The sequence below is a fragment of the Pavona decussata genome, unplaced genomic scaffold (genome assembly GCF_977016875.1).
Source record: "Pavona decussata unplaced genomic scaffold, jaPavDecu1.1 SCAFFOLD_38, whole genome shotgun sequence".
Classification (NCBI taxonomy): Eukaryota; Metazoa; Cnidaria; class Anthozoa; order Scleractinia; family Agariciidae; genus Pavona; species Pavona decussata.
Window position 1 is genome coordinate 5,185,871 of NW_028145460.1, and position 25,509 is coordinate 5,211,379.

A 25,509-nucleotide genomic window follows, 5' to 3' on the forward strand; every position below is an offset into this window, starting at 1 on the left:
GCTTGTGTGTTAATTGAGATTACGCTCCCTAGACAGTTTGAAGATGTTGCCATCGGTTCTAAACTGGATATTCGCCCCTGTGTCTAGACCATGGAATACTGTAAGTAACATGGCTGAAAAGTAGATGGCAAACAGGATAGGGGTTATGACACAACCTCCTTACTTTGTACCTTTTGTCACTTGGAATGGTTCTGAAGACTCTTCACTCTCCGTCACGCTGGCCATCATTCCGTCATGGAAGGACTGTGTTATGCTGACAAACTTGTCTGGACACCCGAATTTCCGTAACACCATCCAGAAGGCATCGCGGTTCACAGAGTCGAATGCCTTGTCGTCCGGATAAATGCCATGTAGAGATGTTTGTTCTCGTGCCTTTTCTTGTACTTAGCGTAGTGCAAAGATCATGTCAATGGTTCCACGCCCTGCTCGAAAGCCAGGCTACATAGATTTAACCATGCAGAAGGCAGGTTATCCTGTTCAGAATCACCCAAGCAAGGATCTTTCCGGCTATCGAGAGGAGCCGTGACATACCACGCTGGTTCGCTGAGCCAAATTTAAAAAGGTCGGGGAACGAGACATTCGAATCAACTCTCTTTCCATAGGTTTCGGCGGAATATTATTCGGGAATAATTCCCTCCTCCGAAGGCTACTACAGATGTGTTACCTTACTATTTGCCGTGGTCCACTTGGAATTTCAGTGCCATCGGAGCCTTTGGAACGAATTTATGGCTGTTTTCCGTCAGTGGATCCGGTCGCTTCCTTTGGTGGACTTCCCTACCCTTAAAAAGATATATAGCCAGGAGAGAGAAATCGTTGGAACCGAAACTCTACTAAATCCCCTCAAATCGACCTAGAAACCACACAGGACACAAAAACAACAAAAAAAGGGGTTGAGATGAGACATTTTTGTTGAAAAATAATTTCTAATTTTGCCTTCAAATTGGAATACTTTTTCCCCATACAAACCCTTATAATTTCGCTATTACGCAACGATGATCTTTATGCTCAAATTATGTGACGCTGTGTTTACGTTACAAACGTCACACAAATCAATATAGAGCTTGGGTAACCTGTGATAATAAATTGAGTTGGCTCATTCACCGAACTTTTTCCAGGCGTTTCTCAAGGATACATGGTCGTCGATTTACAATTCCCAGAGCAAAAAACATGGCGAGTTCTTCTGTAATTCAGTTTACAGAAGGCGAGTGGACATCAGGGAAATTTATTGAGATTCTGGGATTGAAAATTCCGGCGTTTCTTGTTGGCGATGCTGCGTTGCTGACCGAATATATTTCCTGTTTCAAGACGAGACCGGACGATGTTTTTGTAGCTACATTTCCCAAGTCAGGTGGGTTGGGATCTTTTTAAACATATGGTGATAAACTGTAAGTAAAACGTCAGGTTTTGTGTCAGGAAAACTTAAAAATTTACCGCAGAGTTTATACACGAAGGTCGGCCGTGCATGGTCACTCAACCAAACCGGCCTTGTGCAAATCGACCAGTTTTCACGGTACAGTCACGAAATTACACCATTTGGCTTGAAAGTGTTCCAGAGAAACCTCTCTGCTCTTTTTAGTGAAAATGATTGTTTTTGTTGAATTTCGCTCAAGATTGTCAGTCAAGCAACCATCAGTTATTGAGACCACAGGTAAAGAGTTTGTATGGCGTTTTAACGCCATAATTTGATCGAAAATTAAACAACAATATTCCTTCGAAAACCCCCAAAAATTACAATTTAGTCTAAAAGAAGCTTATCTGGTGTGTTTTGTTTTGTTTTCATGGCTTCTCAGATCTTCCAAACGCCGTTTTGAGCGGTTTTTCTCTCTGTGGCTGGTCCACGTGCAGCTTTGAGAGGGTTAGAAAACCTGAAGTTCAATTTGAATGAAATATGACCCGTCATTTGAGTAGTCTCCCTCGCAGCCGTTCTGTGTATCGTCACGCAACGTTCCTCCCCACGGCTGCGAGGAAGACTATCATTTGCATTTGAAGAGAGCACTTCGAAAGTTTAGCTTTTCGTTTTGTTGTTAACAACAAACAAGGCCCGGGTAAATTGAAAACATGAGCTTCTTTCGCGAACTTGAGAAAAGCACTTTTTTGACCTGCACTTATAAAACACGCAACTATCACGACGCTAAGATTTAACTACAGTCAAGGCAAAAGCAGGAGAAGTAATTAATTTATTACTCGACTTTCAAGAGACACAAATGAACAGGTACAAGGTTAGCAAGCTTTACAAAGTTAATCTTTAGAGCAACTCACCGATTTCACGTCACCGATTCATTGTACCCGAAACAAAATTTACGCTGCAAGAAGATGATTTCATGTCCCTTTCCTCTTCTTTAGGTAGATGGTGAGAGTTTTCCGAACATTTAGTGGATGTTTTTCCCCCAGAAAAACAGGAAAATCGAAGAAAAGAATTGCATTGTTCGTGTAACTTTCCATCCCGAGCGAACAGGCAACGAGTAATTCCGAGCGGGTAATATAGCTCTATCTTGCCCGCTTGCCCAATCACGGCGTAGAATTTATTTATTTATTTATTTTTTTTAACAGCTTTATTGACCATTACACATATTACATACAGCCAATTAAACAGCCAGAAAGAAATGAAATATATGTGGAAAGTGATTTAAAGTGATAAGGTCAAAAGGGCAGGTGCGAACGGGACGCGAGGACCCATGCACCTCCCGCCTGATACAAACAATAATTTTAATTATTATCGTGTTTTAAAAAACACGATCAACCAAAAGACGCCAAATTTAAAAGACGCTAAAAAACTAGGGATGGAAGGGGCAGGATCGTACAATTGACCAGGTACAGGGATAAAATATGTCAATGTGATTCTGCAAAAGGTGAAACATGTGCTCAGTAACAAAGTTGCGGAAGGAAGAAGTAGTTGAAAAACTGGTAGGGGGTGAGAATTTACAGATATAGTTCCAGAGCTTAACAATACAATTAAAGTTAAAGGCCTGAAAAGTGCTAGTTTAACATACAGGAGTTTTAAGTTTTTGACTCATCTTGCCCGCTCGTTGGGCCAGCCAAGTACTAAATGTGGCTACTAAAGACTAGTTGATTTCAAGGCAGAAATGTCGGTTTTGAGAGGGATTGGCTCACTGAAAAGGCATGCCCACAAACTTTACAATGTTTACGAACGGATTGAATGAAAATTAACCAGTTTCCAAATCAGGAGTCTAATTCGGCCCTAGGGAATTTGAACAAGCCAATTTTCAAAAGTTTAAATGCCGGGGGGGGGGGGGGGGGGATGGGGTGGTGAAGTATCGGCCCATACACTGATCATGACGATCATGGTTTTAACAAACTAAACTCGGAGACCTGGTCAAACGGCCATCAGCCTTAGAACTCATTTAAACATTTTAACCATACTACAGAACGGATGGCTTCTGTTATCTAGTTATAAATTATTGTTGATGATTGTGAAACGTCTGTAAAACTGTACCTTGAACAGAAACTTGTTTGTGCATTAATTGTTTTTATATACAACGTCATTCTTTTGACTGAGCCACTCAACCAGATAACCCCGTTAAGTTGCAATAATTCTAGATTTTTTGCTCTTTTGACAAAGGGATTCAGGCAGTTAGGCAATATAGCTAACACCTAACTTCATTAATTTATTTTTTTATTCAGGAACAACATGGGTTCAAGAAATTGTCTGGCAGATACATAACGGAGCAGAAACAAGCAGTGAAAAACTCATGTATCGAGTTCCATTCCTAGAACGAGCCACTTCTAAATATTTTCCACAACCAGACCTCATAACTCTACCAAGCCCTCGCCTGATGAAAACCCACCTTCCTTACAGTATTATTCCTAAAGGTGCAAACGAGGAAACACAGTGCAAGTACATCTACATCGCTCGTAATCCCAAGGATGTCGCAGTGTCATTCTTTCACTTTAAAGACAATAGAAAAGGTCTTCCTTTTGGATATAATGGGCCATGGGAATTCTTTCTCAATTTATTCCTGGAAGGGAAAGGTGAGTTTGTATAGTGCCTGGTTATTGTCACTCAACGTTATGCTATGTTTTCTTCGTGCACAGAAATTAACAAAACAAAAAGAGTCTTCTAGTTCTAGTCGGTATAACTCAACCATTTTCTTGATATCATGGATAACTATTTTTAAATAAACCATTTTTTTGTTAAATATAATATGAAAGCTGAGGGCAACATTCACTTATTTCGATTTTTTCACGTGGAATGTCCCAACCCGAGGGAAGGGTACCCTCCTGTATAAGCTATATAGGTATTTCATACAGTTGCTGCCTAAAGGGTAAGGTTTGTTGAGCCGTTTTACTCTGAAATAAGGTATAGATTTCTACCATCATTTTGAGCTATTTTGGTCTTTAAGTCTGAAACAGATATGGATCTTACAGAAATGGGTTTGGATAGCAGAAACTAGGTCTGAAAATGGGTACGACTTTTAGAGGCAAGTTCTATATACAAAAAAGGGCACCGGAAAATTATATATTTGGGTCTGAAATAGGGTTAGGGTTTGGAAAACCGTACCGTACACCCCCATGGCTAAAAGTCAGAGAAGTACCCCACCCCCCCTCTTTGCCGTAAACTCAATTTTAGGTACCCTATTCTTACTGATTCTTCACGATTTTTGCGATTTAAAAACAATCGCGAAATTAAATACGCGCGAGAAAAACATTGCGCGAAATTTATTTCCGCTTTCGAGACGAGACCAGATGATGTTTTTGTAGTCACATATCCCAACTCAGGTTGGTGGGGATCGTTTTAAACATTTGGTGATAAACTGTAAGTAAAACGTCAAGTTTTGTGTTAGGAAAACTTTACCGCAGAGTTTGTACCCGAAGTTAGTAAATGTAAGTTTTAAATGTCTGAGTTAACTAGGCCTCGTGGTGAATTAAAACTGTAAGTGTCTGTCCTTGAAAAAAATATTTCCGGTCTTGTTTTCGACTAGCACTCTTCCTCCGATTCACCGTTTTGTTCGGCTTCTAATTCGGCCAAAACATCTTTACTTTCCATTGGTAGGCTCAGCTCAGCGTTTAAGAAAATACTGAAAATGCTGAAAAAATTGCGAAAATTGATACTCACGAAATTCGGCTCGAATTTTCGCGAAATTAAGTAAGCGCGAAACTCGCGCAATTGGTAACAACAAGAGAGGATGAGCTGTAGGAATAAGGTTATTGAATATCCACTCTTACTAGAGTGTATGTGTTTATGTATGTACAGTTGGTTGGAACGTTTGGACTGACCATGTACTCGACTGGTGGAAACACAGAGATGATCCAAATGTCTTGTTTCTCAAATATGAAGATTTACACAAGGTATGTTGTAGCGAGTATATCATTCAGTTTACCTTTGCTGTTTGCTTTTACGTCGAATAAATACAGTTATTTCGACAAAGGTTGTCCAAAAAAGTGTAAAAGCGTACGCAACAATGTGGAAAGGTAATACATACATACATACTTTATTCGTCCCAAATGAGCTTTACAGAATAAAGAGGTAATTAATACTATATACAAATAAATTAACTAACTAATGAACTAGAAAGTAAAATGACTTAATCAAACCGATTAATTATTAATAAATAAATAAATAAATTAATTAATTAATGAAATAAAAAAGACAACAAAAGTGGAAAAATTAAATCACCAAAAAGTTTGAGACAAGGCTTCTCTTCAGGCAACGTTTGAAATCTTGTAGTGTCGGTTTCAACTTACTGAGAAGAATCCAGTGAGTTCCAGAGTTTGACTGTCCTGAAGTAGAAAGTTATTTGCCCTGTGGCTGTTTTATACTTAACAATTAGATTATGAGCTCGAGATTTCTATCGCGTGATAGCTGATGAGGGCGCAGCCCAAATCAGCTATCACGCGTAGAAATCGAGAGCGAATAATCTAATTGTTTTAGTATAAATCTACTAGTCATTCAAAACTTAACAAGTAAATTTTCCAAATCCTCCTTACAGGCACTTCGAAAACGCGAAGGAGCGGGCTGAATTTTGTTGACAACCGCTACTCACTATCTATCACAGAATAGCTTGCGGGTAGCGTAGCCAATCAGAGAACAGCATTCGTGATAGAACGCTGGTAGATTTATACTAAAAAGGAATATTTAACATCTGGGAGTTCCTCGTTGTACGCTTGGTGATCGTAGCTCTTTGAATATATTTAGAATATAAAGAGGTTGGTGCGCACCCTGACATACATTTGAAGGCCATTATAGAGTGGCGATAATACAACTGCTGTCTTGCAGGTAGCCACTTTAAATCTTTAAGAATAGGGGAAATGTGGTCGTATTTCCTTGAGTTGCTAATGATACGAGCCGCAAAGTTTTGTACAGCTTCGATCCTACTTAAGTTGTGCTTGGAGGTGTTACTCCAAACATTACAAAAATAATATAGCTTGCTAAAAACTAAGGCATTAACTATAATAGTTAAGGCGGTTAAGTAGTCTGGGAAATACCCAATTTATTTCAGTAGAGGCTCAGAATCCATAATGCCTTGACAACACAGCTAAGACTTGAGATGGAGGGCAATATGGATTCTGAGCTTCTATTTATTCTACGTAAACGACCGCTCCCCTAAGCGACCGCGCCCACTTTTGGGAATTACCAAGAGGTCTTTTGCTTTGCCTGTAATCTCTTTTAAGCGACCACTCAAAGAGTGTGATGTACTTACTGTATACGTCAGTAGAGCTCAAAACTCAGTTCCTTTAATGAAGGTTTACACTTCTCGATCTCAAATAATCATCTATTAAAAGTGATGAACGATTTCTTCAAGTTCTAGAGTCACAATGTGTTTCATGTGAAATTCGACGTTTAATTTGTACTTTATATACAGTGAACTGATATACCGCAGTGAGACTCTGTACTCTAGTAACGCATCAGCACATTCTTTGATAGCTGTTGTGCAATACATACTAGTGATACACATACATGAGACATTGCAAATCATCTGAATTGAAGCGTTTAGAAGCAAGGTTAACTTTTAATCTCAGTAGATGCTTGACGTTTACTCTCAACGGCCGTGCGTAACAAAAAAACACAAAATTCCCGTAAGCGACCAGTCTCTGTTATTTCAGTCATTGGTCGCTTACGAGAGCTTTGTCTCTAAAGCGACCAGCTCAAGACCACTTTTTGAAATTCCCAAGGTAGCCGCTAACGAAAGCTTCGACTTTCATACTGAATTGATTTTTTTTGAATTCATTTTTTCGGGGCAAAGATATGGAACTTCATCCCGTATCACATTAGATCTGCTCTCACTCTTTCTGCTTTTTAAAAAACAAATAAACAACCTCGGTGCCCAGTCGGTGCCATTTTATTTCATTAAATACTGTATAGTCCATTGGTCCGTTTTACTTCATGAACAACTTCTATTACACGGCTTTTCCGCAAAGAAGTCAGTAGTTAAATAAAGTTATTCATTCCTTCATTCACTCACTAACTCACTCATTCACACACTCACTCGAACACCCACTCATTCATTCATTCATTCATTCATTCATTCCTTCCTTCCTTCCTTCCTTCCTTCCTTCATTCATTCATTCTGGCTCCTCGGAGAACAGTGATTTTGTTAATCCTCTACTCCCAGATTGAGTAAACAAATTGAACTCACTGTTTGTCTTAAGTTATGGCCAGTAATTGAGCGCTTCTTATAACTTACATTTATCTTTTCTAGGATCTACCTTCCCATGTTCGAATGATCGCCGAGTTCCTGAACAAACCCCTGTCAGATGAGCTCATCAATCGCATTGCCGAGCAGTGTACTTTCAAGGCAATGACGAAAAATACTGAAAGTTTCAAATTTACCGAGAAGGAAGATAGTGCAGTTCTGCTTCGGAAGGGCGTGATTGGAGATTGGAAGAATTCCTTCACCCCAGAGCAAAATGAGAGATTTGAGAAGGAAGTGTTGGAAAAATTGGACGGAAGTGGATTGGAGTTTGATTATGAATGAGTTATCCGCATTTAACAGTACCAGCATATGATACTGAAAATGATTTACAATTGGCTTAGTTTTGAATCGCTGACCGTCTGTTTTTCATCGTCATATTATGCTGCACACCGATAAGTGATTGAAAAACATGGCATCCAGCGAAGCAATGGTGAAGAAACCTGAGCGATAAATCGAAATTGTGCTCGACAGTTTGCCCTGTGGATCTGATGGAGAGCTATTTTAACAGAGGCCTTCAGTGTACAGCCGTGTACATATGGTGATGTTGATGATGTTGGGATGGCATCATCGATCACATAGATGTCACGAAAAAAACGAACAAAAAGCTTCATTTTTGATTGGTTACTGAGAACCTTGATAATGGCAGCTCTGGGTTTTGGATTACGAGACATCTCTTCCTCTGTTTCTCTATCCTGTCTCTTGGGGCCCACTCTGTGTATGATTTCGATTTCATCTTCTCCGTTTCTTGCGCTCGCTGGGTGACGTTTTCTTCCAAGTTACGGTTCCTCGACGAGCCCGCCGGAGAATCCTCACATTGTTTTTGGTGAATATTGTTCATTTCAAATAGCATATTCCCAGGTTTCTGCCATCTCTCCACAAAGAGATTCTTCTACATAGTTGAGGCTGCGGTTATAGTCATCTTTCATTTCTTTTATCTCCCTTTCCGTGTTCCCAAACTTGGTCTCTAATGCTTCGATCTTCTCAGAGATAATTTTCTCTAGACGAGTTGCGAGAGTTTCAAGCTTCTTGTCGAGTGTAGAATTGATTATCTCCACAATATGCTGTTTTTGAGAACTTGATCCTTCTCCATTTGATTCATGTTGACACATTCTCTGCCGTTTCTTCAAAGGACTTTGGTTTACTCTATTCTTGCTTTTTCTATTCTGTAGAGCAGACGAGAGAAAGGTCGATTTCCGAATTTCCTGCTGGAACACATGCGGTCTTTGCGGTCTTCGGTTATGAGACTGAAGAAATTCTAAGAACTTTTCGTCCGCCATGTTTTTACAGAGGAAGCAGCATGCGCACTACGCAAGAATCGAGTACGCTGGCCGAGATGTTGAGCCTTTTACCCGTAACAAATCATAATTTCACATTGTTTGGCACGGTAGAAAAAGGACGTGCATAAAAGAGTGATGGCCTAAGTCGAGAGTAGCTGCCCAAGCGATTGTGGGAAGGTTTGGGGGACGTTGCCTATTATTATCGTCCCCCTAAACAATCCCACAATCACTTGGGCAGTTACTCTCGACCCAGGCCGTCACTCATTTTCAAAGTGGGCTATAATAAATTTACTGTGGATCAGCGGCCACAGTGTTCGAGTTGGGTCATTCACCGAACGTTTTCCAGGCGTTTCTCAAGGATATCCAATTCCCAGAGCGAAAATCATGGCGAATTCTTCTGTAATTCAGTTTACAGAAGGCGAGTGGACATCAGGGAAATTTATTGAGATTCTGGGATTGAAAATACCGGCGTTTCTTGTTGGCGATGCTGCCTTGACTGACCGAATTTATTTCCAGTTTCCAGACGAGACCGGACGATGTTTTTGTAGTTACGTTCCCCAAGTCAGGTGGGTGGGGATCTCTTTTAACATTTGGTGATAAACTATAAGTGAAACGTCAGGTTTTGTGTCGGGAAGACTTAAAAATCTACCGCAGAGGTCGCAGAGTTGATACGCGAAATTAGTCGGTCGTCGCGGTTGGCTTCTGGTTTCCGGAAGGAAGGTTGAAACGTATACAGTTGTTTTGACAAAGGTTGTCCAAAACATTGTAAAAGCGTACGCAACAATGCCGAAAGGTAGTCTGGGAATACCCAATAAATTTTACTTTTGTGGACAACCTTTGCCGAAACAGCTGTAAACTAGAACGACGTCATTCGACAAGAGGACACCTCCAAGAGTAAAACGGATGGGAGATGGACGAGAATCATTTGGTTGACGGCGAGATCGAGATGGCTCGACTGGGGGATTTAGGAAAAGTCGTGTTGAACTTCACGACTACAATTGCATAAATTAACTTTATCTTTCGTGTAGGTCGCTCAAACAATGTACCAAACCGGCAACATGCAAATCGATCAGTTTTAAGGTATAGTCACGACATTTTACCATTTGGCTTGAAAATGTTCCAGAGAAACCTCCCTGCTCTTTTTAGTGAAAATGATTGTTTTTTGTTGAATTTTACTCAAGATTGTCAGTCAAGCAACTATTATTTATTGAGATCAGAGGTAAAGTTTGTATGGCGTTACAATTCGATCGAAAATTAAACAACAATATTCCCTCGACAACCCACAAAAATTACAATTCAGTCTAACAAGCTTACCTGGTGTGTTTTGCTTTGTTTTCATGGCCTCTCAGAGCTTCCAAACGCCATTTTGAGCGGTTTATCTCTCCGCGGCTGGTCCACGTGCAGCTCTGTGTAAATGAGGTTAGAAAACTTGAAGTTCAATTTGAATGAAATTTGACCCGTCATTTGAGGAGAGCACTTCGAAAGCATAGCTTTTCGATTTGTTGTTTACAACAAACAAGGCGTGGGTAAATTGAAAACATGTGCTTCTTTGACCAGCTTGAGAAAAGCAGTTTTCTGAACTGCACTAATGAAACACAATCACAATAGCTTCCCTCGCAGACGCTCTTTTAGCTTATTTTGGCTCTTCATGCAATCTTTCCTCCCCAACGATTGCGTGAGCGTCCTACTCGGAGTATCACAACGCTAAAATTTAAATACAGTCAATGCAAAAACAGGAGAAGTGATTAATTTATTACTCGACTTTCAAGAAACACAAATGAACAGGTACAAGGTTAGCAAGCTTTACAAAATTAATCTTTAAGGCTGGTTTCCATATGATCGCGGATCGCAGATCGCAATAAGGTCTGCGATCATATGGAAACATACTTCTGCGATCCTGCGATCGTGATCGCAGACGATCGCAGAGGATGGCACCATGTTTTATCTAAAGGCTGGTTTCCATATAATCGCAGACGATCGCAAAAAAGGCTGTTTCCATATAATCGCAACGATCGCAGAGCCGACCATAGCCATACGTTTTGGTCAGCGGAAATGTCAAATATACACGCGCGTGTAGGCTGAAAAGCAAACAACATCGCGAACGTGGAAGAGCGAAATTTTGCCGCAAGCAAATTTACTTCTTCTGTTTGTCATGAAGCGAGTCGTCGTCAGCTCCAAAACCGTCGAAAACATCGGTTTTGGATTCGATAACGACCGTACGCAGTTCTTATGTTGCGAAATTTGGCCTCCGCTTCCCCGGCCGATAAATAAAACTTCTGCCCCACTTCTGCCCGATTTTCCCTTGCAACAAAAGCCTGGTAAAAAGACTGGTAAGCCTGGTGAAGTCTGGTCCAACCAGGCCTACCAGGCTTTTGGTTTGAACTCAAGTCTGGTTAAGAGTCTGGTATGCCTGGTCTTACCAGACTTTCCTGGTTAGCTTGGTCAAAAGTTACCTAAAAAGCCTGGTAAAGCTGGTTTCGGCACGCAAACTAGAACCTGAAAAGCCAGGTAACCTTGGTTTTACCAGGCTTTCAGGGTGAGTGTGGTTAAAACACCGTAGTGAAAAGCAGGGTTAGATGGGTTTTCCCAGACTGTCAGGGTAAGTGTGGGGGGAAAGCATAACCTGAAAAGCCAGGTTGGCCTGGTTTCCCCAGGCTTTCAGGTTACGTAATGTCCCAACAGTTGGCCTTTTTGTTCTTGTCTTTAAAATCTTTGCTGCTGCGATTGTAAACACATTCATAACGAGCAACTTCCTCCAAAAATTCCTCGAAATGACAACGAAATGATTGTTGCTACGTAGACCGTTCCTACAATCGAACACACGAGCATTGAATCGTGGGAGAGAACCCGAAATATTATGGGACATGGGATGCGTTTCGATCGCGGATCGCAAAACTTTGGTTTCCATATTATCGCACAATCGCAATTGATCGCAGGGGATCGCAGTGATCGCAGGAGATAGAACATGGTTCTATCTTCTGCGATCACGATCGTAGGATCGCAGACGATCGCAGAAATATGTTTCCATGTGATCGCAGACATTATTGCGATCTGCGATCTGCGATCCGCGATCATATGGAAACCAGCCTTTATGCTTTATCTTCTGCGATCGTCTGCGATCGTGATCGCAGGATCGCAGACGATCGCAGAATTATGTTTCCATATGATCGCAGACGATCGCAGACCTTATTGCGATCTGCGATCTGCGATCCGCGATCATATGGAAACCAGCCTTTAGAGCAACTCACCGATTCCACGTCACCGATTCATTATACCCAAAACAAAATTTACACTACAGCAAGATGATTTCATGCCCATTTCCTATAGCTAACACCTAACTTCATTAATTTATTTTTTATTCAGGAACAACATGGGTTCAAGAAATTGTCTGGCAGACACATAACGAAGCAGAAACAAGCAGTGAAAAACTCATGTATCGAGTTCCATTCCTAGAACGAGTCACTTCTAAATATTTTCCACAACCAGACCTCATAACTCTACCAAGCCCTCGCCTGATGAAAACCCACCTTCCTTACAGTTCTACTCCTACAGGTGCAAACAAGGAAACACAGTGCAAGTACATCTACATCGCTCGTAATCCCAAGGATGTCGCAGTGTCATTCTTTCACTTTAAAGAAAATAGAAAAGGTCTTCTTTGGATATAATGAGCCATGGGAATTCTTTCTCAATTTATTCCTGGATGGGAAGGGTGAGTTTGGTGATAGTGCCTGGTTTTCGTCACTCAACGTTATGCTATTTTCTCATCGTGCACAGAAATTAACAAAACAAAAAGACTCCTCTAGTTCTAGTCAAAAACTCAACCATTTTCTCGATATCACAGATAACTATTTTAAATAAACCATTGTTATATACTTAGACTTTCACTCAACGAAACGAGCACTGTGGTTGGTTGATTCTTGGTCACGTAGTCCTGATCAAATACAAATGTATCTCGAACGGGATGCAATACCGCAGTTGCTGCCCTCTCAGTTGTTTGCTTGTTTGTTTTTCTGTGATTGTTGAAGGGAAAGTCTAAATATATACTAGTTTAATGTATGATCCCTTGGGAAACTAGTTACTTTTGTTTCCCAGCTCGAGTCCTGATGTTTCCCGAGACGACTCTCGGGAAACAAAAGTAACTGTTTCCCTCGGGACCATACATTAAGTGTATATTGTTCAATATAATGTGCAAGCTGAGGGCAGCATTCACGTATTTCGATTTTTACGTGGAATCCCCCGACTTGCGGGGAGGGTACTTTCCTGTATAAGCTACATAGGTATTTGCGGCCTAAAGGGTATGGTTTGTTAAGCCGTTTTACTCTGAAATTAGGTATAGATTTCTGCCATCATTTTTGTCTTTAAGTCTGAAACAGATATGGATTTTACAGAAACGGGTATGGATAGCAGAAACCAGGTCTGAAAATGGGTACGCATTTTAGGGGCCAGTTCTACATAGAAAAGGGTACCGGAAAATTACATATTTTGGTCTGAAATAGGAGCAGGGTTTGGAAAACCGTACCGTACACCCCACGGCTAAATTGCCGAGGGGTACCTCTGCCCCCTCGTTGCCGTAATTTTAGGTACCTTATTCTTAAGAATTCTTCACGATTAAAATCGCGAAATTTAATACGCACGAGAAAAAGATTTCGCGAAATTCAATACCATAACAAAAAATAAGAATTTTAGTTAAATGCTCTGAGTTAACTGGTCCTTGTGGTGAATTGTTCAGAATTAAAACTGTAATTATCTGTCCTTGAAAAAATATTTCCGGTTTTGTTTTCGACTCTTCCTCCGATTCACCGTTTTGTTCAGCTTGTAATTCGGCCAAAACTTTTAGTACAGTTATCAAACTTTCCATTTGTAGACTCAACTCAGGGTTTAAGAAAATACTGAAAATGCTGAAAAAATCGCGAAAATTAATACTCGCAAAATTCGGCTCGAATTTTCGCGAAATTACGAATGCGCGAAACTCGCGCAATTGGTAATAACAAGAGAGGATGAGCTGTAGGAATAAGATTATTGAATATCCACTCTTACTAAAAAGTATGTCTGTATTTATGTACAGTGGGTTGGAACCTGTGGACTGACCATGTACTCGACTGGTGGAAACACAGAGATGATCCAAATGTCTTGTTTCTCAAATATGAAGATTTACACAAGGTATGTTGTAGCGAGTATATCTTTCAGTTTACCTTTGCAATTTACTTTGCAATTTTCACGTCGGACAAATACAGCTGTTTCGACAAAGGTTGTCTATAATCTAGTAACGCATCAGCACATTCTTTGATAGCTGTTGTGCAGTGCATACTAGTGATACACATTGTAATCATCTGAATAAACGTTTAGAAGGTTAACTTTTAATCTCAGTAGATGCTTGACGTCTACTTTCGCCAGCCGTGCCTAAAAAAAAGCCAAAACTCCCGTAAGCGACCAGCCTCTATTGTTTCGGTCATTGGTCCTTTACGAGAGCTTTTTCTCTTAAGTAACCAGCTCTAGTTGCGACCGACCACTTTTTGAAATTTCCAAGGTAGTAAGCGGCGCTTACAAGAGCTTCGACTGTAATACTGAATTGTCATTTTTTTGGGGGGGAGGGGGGGGGGCAAAGATATGGAACTCCATTCCGTATCACATTAGATCTGCTATCACTCTTTCTACTTTTTAAAAAACAAATAAACAACCTCGCTGTTATTTATTTAATTGAATACTGTGTAGTCCATAAGTCCATTTTAATTCATGAACTGAACCTCTATTACTTTGTACACGGCTTTTCCACAAAGAAGCCAGTAGTTAGATAAAGTTATTTCATTCATTCCTTCATTCAGCCACTAACTCATTCACTCACACACTGAGTCGATCACCCACTCACTCACTCACTCATTCATTCATTCATTCATTCATTCATTCATTCATTCATTCTCCGCGGAGAGCAGTGATTTTATTAACCCTCTACTCGCAGATTAAGTAAACAAATTGAACTCACTGTTTGTCATGGCCAGTAATTGAGCGCTTCTTATAACTTACATTTATCTTTTCTAGGATCTACCTTACCATGTTCGAATGATCGCCGAGTTCCTGAACAAACCCCTGTCAGACGAGCTCATCAATCGCATTGCCGAGCAGTGTACTTTCACGGCGATGACGAAAAATGCTGAAAGCTTCAAGTACACCGAGAAGGAAGATAGTGCAGCCCTGCTTCGGAAGGCGTGATTGGAGATTGGAAGAATTACTTCACTCCAGAGCAGAATGAGAGATTTGAGAAGGAAGTGTTGGAAAAATTGGACGGAAGTGGATTGAAGTTTGATTATGAATGAGTTACTCGCATTTAGCGGTACTAGCACAATTGATACTGAAAATACAATTGACTTAGCTTTGAGTCGCTGACCATCTGTTTTTTATCGTCATATTATGCCGCACACCGATAAGTGGTTGCTTTGCTGTATGGTACATGTATCGGTTGTATAAATATAAATATCTCAGTTTCATTTTTGTTTTCAAGAAAGATACAGTATTCAGTATGTCATGAGTCCTTAAAAGGAGTCAAACCCATGCCCTCCCGTCCGTTCGGTCGGATATTTTGTTTTTATCTTAGATGATGTCTGAATGATGTTCAACTATACAAGTTTTCCATGTGAGACCGCAGAACAAGTGAAAACTCAGGTTCTCACGCGGCATGAAAATTTAAATTGAGCAGTTTTTAGAGAAGGTGTCCGTTGATGTTACTGCCCTCTGTTCGCTGACACATGATCTGACTCAGCCAGCTTTCACTGGAGGAAGTAAAACTGAGTTTTAAAAGGCCATTATAAGCCCAGCGCGGTTGTTACATGCTCATTTAATGAACGTAATACTTACAAGCGTCAGCAATACATGACAACAACAACTGTCAAAACTGTGTCTGAACCTGAAACAATTTTAATTGAAAATTAAAATTTTCTTTCCTTAATTCTGAATTCTAAATTTTCAGAGCTGCTTGGTTCACCAACAACAGAACAAAAACACACTGGTTACAGGTCCGATGAAAGTGGATCAACAAGCCACTGAATATATTTATTTATTTATTTATTTATTTATTTATTTATTTATTTATTTATTTATTTTATTTATTTATTTGTCCATTGTATCTTAGTTTCACAAGTTCATAAACCACGGAAGCCCACAAGCAGGACCCCATATAACAAGTTACGCATCTCCCAAAATAAAATGCACTGCAAATAAAAACTCCGCACGCTGCAAACAAAATAAAAAGTTCTGCGCACGCACATATCACAGCTGGACAAGGGCAGTGCTTCGGGGAGTGTAGCCTTCTATCGGTAGCTGTGCGAGAAAGGCCATTGAACACAAAGCGTGACCATGCTTGAGAGCGGGGCCACCGGAGAACACATATTTCCGTGCTACATCAAACGTCACAGTGAAATGTGTTTTCCCGTGATATGAAACAGATATCACTACAAATACACGAATTGCAAAAAGTTTGGAAAGGAGGGGTGGGTAGGGGAAACACATTTCGTTGTCGGTCATATTTGAGGGGAAACACATACCACTAGTGATATATCAGCTGGGGAACGTATATCACGGGGAAACACATATCACTATGACTTCGGCAACACACTGACTTCGCGCAGGCGCAATGGTTTCTCACGTAATGCCTCTGTGCGCATTCTCGTCTCCAGAGCTCTTCCGTTTCGCGCATGATATGACGTAGCCAAGCCGAGAGGCTCTGAGGTCATGCTCTGTACGGTGACGGGTCGATCACTAGCCTACGGTGTCTAGCGTTTCCTAAGATCCTTGCCCATCGATTTAAGAAATTGACTGAGCAAAAAATGAGTTCTTCTGTAATTCAGTTTACCGAAGGCGAATGGACTTCAGAAAAATCTATTGAGGTTCTGGGATTGAAAATTCCGGCGGGTTTTGTTCCCGATGCTGCGTTGCTGACCGAATTTATTTCCAGTTTCCAGACGAGAGCGGGTGATGTTTTTATAGTCACATATCCCAAGTCAGGTGAGTGGGGATCGTTTTACACTTTAAGTAAAAGGTTAGGTTTTGTGTTATTTACTGCAGGGTTTACACACGAAATTAGTCGTCACGGTTGGCGATCTCGCCACGGCATCTCAACTGAATTTTGTTATTGCCATTTGGCTTCTAAAGGAAAGTTGAAACGTTCAGTTAGAAGGACTTGAATCGACAAGAGTCAAGGGATGGGTGGTGGGCGGCCGGGAATCATTTGGCTCACCGAGATCGAGATAGCTCGACTGGCGGATTTAGGAATAGTCGTGTTGAACTTCACAATACACGGCTCTAATTGCATAAATTGTATAAAAGACTTCGTGACGCAGGTGCAGGTCACGCAAACAAAAATTACACCATTTGGCTTGAAAGCGTTGCAGACGGATATCCCTCTGTTTTTTTTTGTTTTTTTTTTTTTTTGTAAATGATTGTTTTGTTCGAAGTTCATTCAACTCACCAACTTCGAAACTTAAACCTAGGTTTCGCTATTTACACAGTTCGACCTGTTCCAGACGCCGCTCTAGTCAGGTGCCGAACCTAATTATTCTTTTAAATAACTTAAAAGTTCGACTCTGGAGCAACATGGGAGCGACGACTGATTCAGACGGCGTACTTTCTGCCTCACTTAATTCGCTAAACCTTGCAGAACAAAGAAAACAATTTTGATCGAGACAAAATCTGCACAAATATGTGGCTGATCTGCTTTAGTTATCGCTAAAATAGTAATACAATAAGAGAAACTAAACTTTATCGATAATTTTGACTTTTTCCGATGATTTGCTACTGAGACAAATGAGATGCGAGACAGTGATTGTCTCAGCTTGTGTACAGTCAGAGCGCCCAGTTGAAGGAGATTTGATCCATTCGTGAAGAAAAATTGTTCGTTTACGTTTTATCAAAATTTTCGCGAAAACTATCAGGAGTGCGAGGGTTTGAAAATTTCCTCGTAAACAAACACGGCCGCCATTTTGATTTTTTTTTTTTTTTTTTTTTTTTTTTTTTTTTTTAGTGGAAAAGGATCCGGGACTTTTCTAGGCCCCACTAGGCCCCACTAAGGCCTGCAGACAGTGGATTATGATTGGTCAGTCTATACTGAATACAATTAGACAATTATATCCCTTCTAGGAGAGAAGAGGGTTTAATACAGGTAAAATAAACTAGTATACCGGAACGGCACTGAACGTCGCCGTGGGGAGGGAGGAAAGAACTGTGTGGTTGAGAATGGAAGGGAAGGTTGAAAGTGGCCCATTGTGCCTAGACTGGAAATGAAGCAAGAAAACTCAGTAAGAACAAATAACGTGTATAACAACTCAAATTGTATTTAATGGCGTGTTGAAAGTCGCCTAATGAAACATCTGGAATAAAATAAAATGTTATTTCAAACTAGTCATTCAAACGTTCGAAAGTTTAAGCTCAGCTGAAATGGAGCTTTGCCCTGCTAAAAAAAAATTGCAATCAGAGACGTAAATTATGGAAGATTGTAAGATTGGAAATACGCTGTCTCAGCGATTTCGGCACGGTAGCCAGCGTTATTTGCCCTGCCAAAGTTCTGAAAACTGAACCATTAAAACCATTTTTCTACAAGCACTGGCTATGTAAGAGAGGCTTTATTGATTTAATTCCACTTGCATTAGATAATGACTTCTTCACAATTTTCCTCGTGATTACGCTTCACTCAGGCTGTTTCAGTTCTTTAAAGTTGATCTAACAACGGATTCTACATATTACACTCAAAACTTCATCAATCGGACGATAAAATCACAATTCGAAGGCGTGCTCTTCTCACGTGGCCTTTTCCCGCCACTCACTCAAAATCATGTCCATTTATGTTCATGATTTAACAGGCTAGGCCTTGTATGCGTTCTTTACTTTTCGGATAAGGTAGTCCTCAAATAATAGTGTAACTTGAGTGCCTAAGTTTTGTTCTAAAAAAATGATGATATTAGAATCCTGGCACTTGGCGTAACGGCGTATCCTGGGTAATCTCCGATCGGAGTCGACGAACCACTCATAAGCTCATCTTACTTAAGACCTGTTCGAGTTAGGCCACAAAAATTACTTGGTATCTGTAGATTACTTCTCGAGTTTTTTCGAAATTGACAGGTTGTTCGACTTGTTAGCCACCACTGTAATCATGAAACTGAAGGCAGACATGGCACTGTATGAAATTCGGAACGAAATCGCGACACAACTGCGGCATAATAATCAACCCAGCCTAAACAACGTTAACAACACCGGCTTTCAAGAATTTGCCTTCATTATTAAAAGAGATGCAGTTTAGAAAATATAAACGAATTAAAAACATTCCGTAAATTCGGGGCATTAAAAACGAGAAAATACTCACCTCGATTTCTCTAGCCGATCCGAACAGTCGAGCAAAGCAGCGCGTTGCATTCTGGTGTCCACAAAATTGACCACAATGCCTTATCCCTTTGATACTACCGCAACCACAATGCCTTGCATTTTGCAAGAAAGGTGAACGAAAGGCCACGTATCCTTATTTATATTTTTATGCCGATTAGAGTGCTGCCTTGCTCGGCCGCTTGTGAAGACCCAGTTCCGTTGTTCATGTTTACGTAAATCATCTGTGCTTCTTCGTTCGTTATGACAGCGGGATTGCGGAATGATGCAGGATGACCGTAGCTGTGCTTAATTTTCCGTCTCCAATATTTACGAGTAACGGCGATAAGTGCCTTTCATAAATGAATGCCTTTGTGCAAAATCTCCCTCGAACTTATTCAGTGAACTTCTTTATCTTCGTGAAACACCGATCCAACAACAGCAAGAGCTGAAATCCCATTATTTCACAGTTGAAGCTAGTCGTCCTTTCAGCAACAAAACTAAGGACAAACTGTCTGAAATTGTCGGGTTTGTCGGAGAAAACCTTAATATACTTAATAATATGTAGGGTAAGTTGTTTCTGTAAGTGTTAGATATGGTTTAGTAAAAAAATATATTTTTTTAAACCATCCAAAAAGTGGGGGGGGAGGGGTGCTAAGGCCCCCCAGCCCCTCCCCCTCCGCGGTCCCTGAACCACTTCAATTTAGAATGAGTCTAGATTTTCTGCTTTTGACCAACTGATCCAGGTACTAACACATGGCTTAATTTATTATTTTTACTCAGGAACAACATGGGTTCAAGAAATTGTCTGGCAGATGTATAACGATGCAAAAATAAGCAGTGAAAAACTAACGCAACGAGTTCCATTCCTAGAACCAGCCACTTGTAAACATTTTCCACAACCTGATTTCATCAATCTGCCAAGCCCTCGCCTGATGAAAACCCACCTTACCTACAGTACCATTCCTAAAGGTGAAGACAAGGAAACACAGTGCAAGTACATCTACATTGCGCGTAATCCCAAGGATGTCGCAGTGTCATATTAGCACTTCCAAGAGAATATGCAACGTCTTGGTTCCGGATATAATGGGCCATGGGAATTCTGTTTCAATTTATTCCTGGATGGGAAGAGTGAGTTTGTGTAGTGCCTGGTTTTTGTCACTCAACATTATGCTATTTTCTCATCACGCACACAATATAACAAAACAAAAAGCCTGCTGTAGTTCTAATAAGTAAGTCAACCAATTTTCCTCGATCTTCGATTACAATTTTATAAGAACCGTAAAAAATCCGTAAAAATCAAAGTGAGAAATGAAAACTTTTGACCCCCGCTCAAATCTGGCATGCAGAGAGATCTTCAGGGGGGGAATGTTCCAAAACGCTTTTTATTAACGGTCTTACTTCATTGTTGCGATAGTAACATCAGATGTTTATTGGCACCACAAATTCCAATTTCGAACTCAGAACCTGCTGTGGAAAGTGCCATATGCAAGATACCATTTCATAAGTCTGTTAATATAGTACAACTTAAGACTTACACCCAAGTTAAAACATTTATTTGACCTTACAAAAATATATGGCTTTTTGTTTTATCATTTTTAAAATTTATTTAATGGTTAATGAAGTAGACAGCGCTTCGGCCATTTTAGTTGACGGGTCAAACAGACAACATATTTTCTTGAATTTTTCTAGTAAAAGGACATCAGTTCTAAAAATGAAACTATATAGCTAGTTTACAGTAGACATTGTAATTACTACATCTGAAAAAATTTCTGCGAGGCCGACTTATTTAATCCTAGGGCTAAGGAAAAGGGCTATAAAAATGGATTTCCCGCATTTTTACATAATAATGGAACCTGTCGATTTGCTAGTAAAATGTTTAAAAAGGTGAAGCGACTTTTTTTTTTTTACAAAAATGTAGTGTACTAATTAAATTTTTGATAAATCCATCCCTTAATGACTGCTACGTTTTGGATAATTTCAAGCAAAGTAAAGGTTACTTTCCGGCTTTGTCCAATTCTCCACGTTTTGACATATGTTGAAAGAGTCGTTGCTTTCTGCAAATCATTCCATCTGCACAAAGATCCAGGCTTCTGAACCTTTTCTTGCAGCTCGCAAGGCTATTCATCGTCAGTGGTGTTCAATTCGGTGCTCTCATTTCATACCATTATGAAATGAACAGCTTTAGGGGTCCCTAGAGAAGACAGCATGGGCCTCCATTTACGGTGATTTTCCCTTGAAATTTGTATAATTTGTAGCTTGTCATCAGCTGTCATCACTCACTTTAGAAGAAAGCAAATTTAGAGTTTTGTTTGGAGGATTGCGTCAATGCAAACAAATTACTTCAGATTATGAGCTAAAATTGGACGCAAACCACTCTTTCCGAAGTAGAATCAGCTCACAGGGACCCATAGGCCTAAGAAATTAGCGGTCAGCGGCGTTGACTAAAGTAACTTTCCCTTCACATTCAATCTCGTACCCAGAGTCTTCAGGCTTTTTGGTCAGCGGGGCAACGCCGGGAAGACTCTGGGGATATCGAATTTTATTACCGCAGGATTTCTGCGGTAAAACAATGGAAACCGTTTCGGAACAGCCAATCAAAAAAATTGAATTTTTTCGATGTCCCCAGAGTCTTCCCGGCGTTGCCCCGCTGACCAAAAAGCCTGAAGACTCTGGGTACGAAATTGCTTCACATTGTGATGACCAAGTGTCCATCTCTTGATGACTGAAACGCTAAGAACCCCCATTAATTACATCTCTAGTCAAGAGATCACTCATAACGTTCAATATGTTTTCCAAATCGGCTTTTTCCCTGCTAAAAAGGTGACAACTTTCATTAATCTCGAGAGATCTGGTCTAATGAGGCACGGTTGTTTTCTGTTCTGATTTATTTTCCTTGTCTATTCAACTGAACATGCCCTTCAGACTACTACCCTTTATTACTAAGGAGGGCGTGGAATTCCCCACAATAAACCTTAAGCTTAGTTAATTGAATATCCACTCTTACTAAAGTGTATATGTGTATATATGTACAGTGGGTTGGAACGCTTGGACTGACCATGTACTAGACTGGTGGAAACACAGAGATGATCCAAATGTCCTGTTTCTCAAATATGAAGATTTACACAAGGTATGTTGTAGTGAGTATATTATTAACTATGCAATTGCTTTCACGTCGGATAACTATACAATAGTCTACCAAAAGTTGAATTTCACTGCATCAACCTCATTTCCAGGCTAAGTAATAATAATAATAATAATAATAATAATAATAATAATAATAACAATATTTAATTGATTACTTGAAATTGCGCAAATTAACATACTAATACATGATCAAATGCGCATCACAATAAAACTATAACTGCCAATACTAACTAAACATATACATGAATATAACGAATAATTACATGAATCTATCTTAGAAAAATAAATAATAATAATGATAATGAGAACAATAATAATAATAATAGTAATAATAATAATAATAATAATAATAATAATAATAGTAATAGTAGTAGTAGTCTAAAAAAGGACCTGCCAAAGATATATCTCACCTTATCACCTTTCAAGGCGACCGATATTTATACATTTTATGTCGAGGAATCGTCTTACTCAAAAAAAAAATATAATAATCGGCGTGAATGAAAAGGAATATAATTATTGAAAGAAATGTCAATGCAATTTCTCTATCTCTTTCTCTCACTCTAGTACTGTGTATTTTTGTCTTGTGCGCTGAAATAATAAAATAGTACTTGACACTGAAGCGTTGGAGAGGTAGAACAAAATACTAAAAGACTGGCTCCACGGAGAGCAGTGATTTTGTTAACCCTCTACTCCCAGATTGAGTAAACAAATTGAACTCACTGTTTGTCTTATAACTTATGGCCAGTAATTGAGCGCTTCTTAATACATATATCTTTTCTAGGATCTACCGCTCCATGTACGAATGATCGCCAAGTTCTTGCAAAAACCGCTGTCAGATGAGCTCATTAATCGCATTGCCGAGCAGTGTACTTTAAAGGCAATGACAAAAAATGCTGAAAGTTTCAAGGTAACCGAGAGGGAAGAGGGTACGTCTTTACTTCGGAAGGGCGTGGTTGGAGATTGGAAGAATTACTTCACTCCGGAGCAGAATGAGAGATTTGACAAGGAAGTGTTAGAAAAATTGCACGGAAGTGGACTGGAGTTTGATTATGAATGAGTTACCTGCATTTAACAGTACCGCATATGATACATCGCATGGATATTCTTCAATTTGGAAAAAACGCCATATATTGCTTTGTATTTTAATGCATGGTCCCCCAATTGTCTTTTTGGATTTCCATAGCCCTTACTAAGATATGCTTTTCCCGCACGGTCATAAACTGCGCAAAAATACTTCGGTGTTAGGAAGACCGCAGAACAAGTGAAAACTGAGGTTCTCACGCATGACTGATATAAATTCAACTAAAGTTTTATGAAGAAGCCGTCTCAATTGTTGTTACTGCCCTTTGTTCGCTGACACATGATCTGATTCATCTGGATTTCACTGGAGGAAGTAAAACTGAATTTTAAACGGCCATTATAAGCCCAGCGCGCTTGTTATCTGTTCATTTAATTTCGTTGACTTTCTTACAGCATTTTTGAATGTCTTTACCCTACCTCAGACAGGGCTTTTTTGTCTTCTATATCTGGATAAGTTGAAGGCACCGTTTCTTAACGAATCAACAACGTCAAATAAAAGAGAACTTTCAGCAAGGTTAAATTATCGCTCATGTGTTCTGAACGAAATGTGGAAATTGGTAATTGTGGTAAAAAGTTATTTGACAGGCTACAGAAGCTTCAGAACCGTGTCGCTCGCGTTTTAACCTTTTCTAGCTATGATGCTGAAGCTAACCGTTTAATTAGACAACTCGATTAATAAGACTTGAGCACTCAATTTCAAATACAGAAAGCCTTAATGGTGTACAAGTCTTAAAATGGTCTTGTTCCTGAATATTTATCCTGTAAATTTTTTAAACGAAATGAAACGCGTTACTCCCTGAGAGACTCTGTTAACAAACTCTTTGTCCCGTTAAGGCGAACTAATTTCTTGAAAAACAGCTTTAGTTATAGCGGACAGTTCTCTGGAAGAGCCTGCCCTGTGATGTTAGAGAAGCTAAATCTCTAAGTCAATTTAAAAGATTAGTTAATCTTCATTTTTAATGTTAGAGTTTACACAGCATTCATGAAAAAGAGGTTTTAGTTAGATTAGTTGAAGTTAGTTTTTGCATTTTGTTTAGGATAGTTAGGTGATTTCTAAGTTTTATACTCCTGATGGATTTTACCGTGTTTCAATAAAGAACTATTCTATTCTTCTATTCTATTCTGGTTTCCATATCGTCCCGATCGTACCAGCCGTTTGAATATATTTCGAGACGATCGGGAAGATCGCTAGTTTCCATTTAATCGTCTCGATCGCCTTAGCGCGCGGTCGTCTACAATGTTCCTTGGTCCGACTACGGAATTTTGGCGCGAGATTCGCAAACAAAATGTCGGATGTAAATCGGAGAGCAAACCTCGTGGCTTGCTATCTGCTTATTCGCTCAATTTTGCGCCGTAGACGAGAAGTAATTAGAAATAGAGTTACTCGATCACTCCTTAGTTTATCGTGTCTCCTTGTCCAGCGGCCCTCTAGCAAAAAAGTTAATCAACGACCTATCTGCTTCAACTCCGTAGTTAACTTACAGTTCGATCGAGTTTTAACTCCAAACTTGTGTCAAGCCAGCATTTTACTTCTTCTAATAACTTCTACATTTGTCGATGTAAAACCAATTTCATCATTTTTAAAAACACTACTCTTCTCTCGTGTCACAAAACGTTTCATTTTAAACTCGGTACCAATGCCTGCGCGGCTTAATAAGTAGTTAGAAAATAGCGCCAAAATGGTACATTGCCCTTCTCTAGCAGTGGGTGTTACTAAGCAACGGGATAAGGAGTAACTCACAAAACATTCGACAGGTTAAAAGAAAAAAAGAAAGAGAAAACGAGTAACGGGAAGTAATATTCGACAGGAAAAATGTTTAAGTTATTCCCATTCTTTCGTGCACTGATCAGAAGCCCTAAGCGCGCGATAGGCATGCGGCTACAAACCAAGAACTGCCGCCGCTTGACTGACAAATGCATGTGTAATTTATTTTAATTACTAGTATTGTTAATCACGGCTCCACTTAAGCTCCACGTGATCAACGTTGGCAATTTATTTTTATTTATTTTTA

The 25,509-nt window shown here is 39.8% G+C and overlaps 1 protein-coding gene and 2 pseudogenes across 3 annotated transcripts; all 3 read left to right on the forward strand.

The window, feature by feature from the left end:
- Nucleotides 1-1,063: 1,063 nt before the first annotated feature.
- Nucleotides 1,064-9,063, forward strand: LOC146483777 (sulfotransferase 1B1-like). Its single transcript, XM_085105959.1, has 4 exons — nt 1,064-1,348; nt 3,643-3,990; nt 5,213-5,307; nt 7,659-9,063. Exons 1-4 carry the CDS (start codon nt 1,168-1,170, stop codon nt 7,932-7,934), a joined length of 900 nt encoding a protein of 299 aa, XP_084962085.1. The 5' UTR covers nt 1,064-1,167; the 3' UTR covers nt 7,935-9,063.
- Nucleotides 9,064-9,313: 250 nt separating this feature from the next.
- On the forward strand, nt 9,314-15,917 carry LOC146483778 (amine sulfotransferase-like; annotated as a pseudogene). The gene is made up of 4 exons (XR_014863836.1): nt 9,314-9,495; nt 12,293-12,638; nt 13,995-14,089; nt 14,966-15,917. The product of XR_014863836.1 is annotated as an amine sulfotransferase-like (transcript).
- Nucleotides 15,918-16,470: 553 nt separating this feature from the next.
- Nucleotides 16,471-24,607, forward strand: LOC146483779 (sulfotransferase 1C2-like; annotated as a pseudogene). Its single transcript, XR_014863837.1, has 4 exons — nt 16,471-16,924; nt 20,054-20,401; nt 22,306-22,400; nt 23,199-24,607. The product of XR_014863837.1 is annotated as a sulfotransferase 1C2-like (transcript).
- Nucleotides 24,608-25,509: the final 902 nt, after the last annotated feature.